At 34.3% G+C, this 2,734-nt stretch overlaps 1 protein-coding gene across 1 annotated transcript in view; it reads right to left on the reverse strand.

The window, feature by feature from the left end:
- LOC111957972 (endothelin-converting enzyme-like 1) overlaps positions 1 to 2,734 on the reverse strand; it is a 60,412-nt gene that overhangs the window by 11,937 nt on the left and 45,741 nt on the right. Inside the window, exon 8 of the mRNA XM_023979108.2 lies at positions 424 to 498. Coding sequence (XP_023834876.1) covers positions 424 to 498 — 75 coding nt within the window. The remainder of the gene's footprint in view (positions 1 to 423; positions 499 to 2,734) is intronic.

The raw sequence follows: 2,734 nt of genomic DNA on the forward strand, positions 1-2,734 counted from the left end.
GGATTTTTGTTTTAGATTCCGTCTCTCACAGTTGAAGTGTACCTATGATAAAAATTACAGACCTCTACATGCTTTGTAAGTAGGAAAACCTGCAAAATCGGCAGTGTATCAAATACTTGTTCTCCCCACTGTATATATATAAACATACATATACACATATTTTTAGAACATACCTTCCTTTATTATTCCCCAAACCCTACCACCGGTCCCCCAACTGGAGTAAACTATTAAACGATAACACTTAGGCTTCTACTTCCAGCTTATACATACTATACACATTTTACAGACACAATCTATTGTACAGTGGTTATATTTTGTTTGTTTTTAGTCCTGGCCTTCCTCTATTTCTGATGTCCATTGAGTTTGATTTCTATTTGCCATATATTTGTAACTGCTATTTCACAAAAGTAAAAGTTGTCTCACCCCGTACTCCTGGTCTATGAGCTCTGGTTTGAGGAGGAAGTCTGGATAGCCTGTCATCACCATCATATGCTGCAGCTGAGAGAGGGAAGGGAGAAAGGGGCCAGAGAAAAAAGAGGGGGAGAGAAAGAGAGAGTGAAAGAGAAGAGGGGGAGTGAAAAATAGACTGCAAATATTTAGCTGCCATATCCTTCATAGACCACACACACATGAGCAGACTGTTATAATGGGATTATACTGGAGACCCGTTTGTTTCAGCACATGCTCTAAAAGGATTAAGATCTTATATTCAGAAATTATTTGACAACATTCTCAGATAGGGATATAATAAACCAGTATTAGACAACATTCTCAGATAGGGATTTAATAAACCAGTATTAGACAACATTCTCAGATAGGGATTTAATAAACCAGTATTAGTTAGACAAATTCTCAGACAGGGATTAATAAACCAGTATTAGACAACATTCTCTGATAGGAAATTTAATAAAACTAGTTACTAGACAACATCTCTGATAGGAGATTTAATAAACCAGTAACTAGACAACAATTCTCTGATAGGAATTTAATAAACCAGTACTAGACAACATTCTCAAGATCGTGGGCATTTAATAAACCAGTATTAGACAACATTCTCTCAGATAGGGATTTAATAAACCAGTAATTTAGACAACATTCTCAGACAGGGATTTAATAACCAGTACTAGACAATATTCTCTGATAGGAATTTAATAAACCAGTACTAGACAACATTCTCTGATAGGAATTTAATAAACCAGTATTAGACAACATTCTCAGACAGGGATTTAATAAACCAGTATCAGACAACATTCTCAGATAGGGATTTTAATAAACCAGTATCAGACAACATTCTCTGATAGGAAATTTAATAAACCAGTAATTAGACAACATTCTCAGACAGGGATTTAATAAACCAGTATTAGACAAACATTCTCAGACAGGATTTAATAAACCAGTATTAGACAACATTCTCGAGACAGGATTTTAATAAACCAGTATCAGACAACATTCCAGATAGGAATTTAATATACTAGTATAGACAACATTCTCAGATAGGGATTTTAATAAACCAGTATTAGACAACATTCTCAGATAGGGATTTAATAAACCAGTAAATTAGACAACATTCTCAGATAGGGATTTAATAAACCAGTATCAGCAACATTCTCAGATAGGGATTTAATAACAGTATTAGACAACATTCTCAAATAGGGATTTAATAAACCAGTATTAGACAATATTCTCAAATAGGGATTATAAACCAGTATCAGAACAACATTCTCAGATAGGGATTTAATAACCAGTTTATCAGACAACATTCCCAGATAGGATTTAATAAACCAGTATTAAGACAACATTCTCAGATAGGGATTTAATAAACCAGTATTGCAGCAACATTCTCAGATAGGGATTTAATAAATCAGTATCAGACAACATTTCTCAGATAGGGATTTAATAAACCAGTATCAGACAACATTCTCAGATAGGGATTTAATAAACCAGTATTAGACAACATTCTCAGATAGGGATTTAATAAACCAGTATTAGACAACATTCTCAAATAGGGATTTAATAACCAGTATTAGACAATATTCTCAATAGGGATTTAATAAACCAGTATCAGACACATTTCTCAGATAGGGATTTAATAAACCAGTATTAGACAACATTCTCAGATAGGGATTTAATAAACCAGTATTAGACACATTCTCAAATAGGGATTTATAAAACCAGTATCAGACAACATTCTCAAATATGGATTTAATAAACCAGTATTAGACAATATTCCTCAAATAGGGATTTTAATAAACCAGTATTCAGACAACATTCTCAGATAGGGATTTAATAAACCAGTATCAGACAACATTCTCAGATAGGGATTTAAATAACCAGTATTAGACAACATTCTCAGATAGGGATTTAATAAACCAGTATTAGACAACATTCTCAAATAGGGATTTAATAAACCAGTATTAGACAACATTCTCAGATAGGGATTTAATAAACCAGTATTAGACAACATTTCAGATAGGGATTTAATAAACCAGTATTAGACTGATCCAGAATAAAATAACCCCTGCTTTCATCCTAAATGGTAATACAGCAGGCCTACAGTATCTTTTTGGTTATATATAAGGTAGTGTGGCATCCTGACCTTGGCCCTGGCTGCCTCCTTGGTCACCTCATCCATCCAGTCCAGCTCTTGCAGCGGAGGTCCAGTGAGTGCTTGTTTAATAGTCCGCGGTCTTCGTGATCGGTAACAACGTCTGCTCGCGCTCTCGTCTAGACTAAA

This window comes from Salvelinus sp. IW2-2015, linkage group LG4p (genome assembly GCF_002910315.2).
Source record: "Salvelinus sp. IW2-2015 linkage group LG4p, ASM291031v2, whole genome shotgun sequence".
NCBI classification, from domain to species: Eukaryota; Metazoa; Chordata; class Actinopteri; order Salmoniformes; family Salmonidae; genus Salvelinus; species Salvelinus sp. IW2-2015.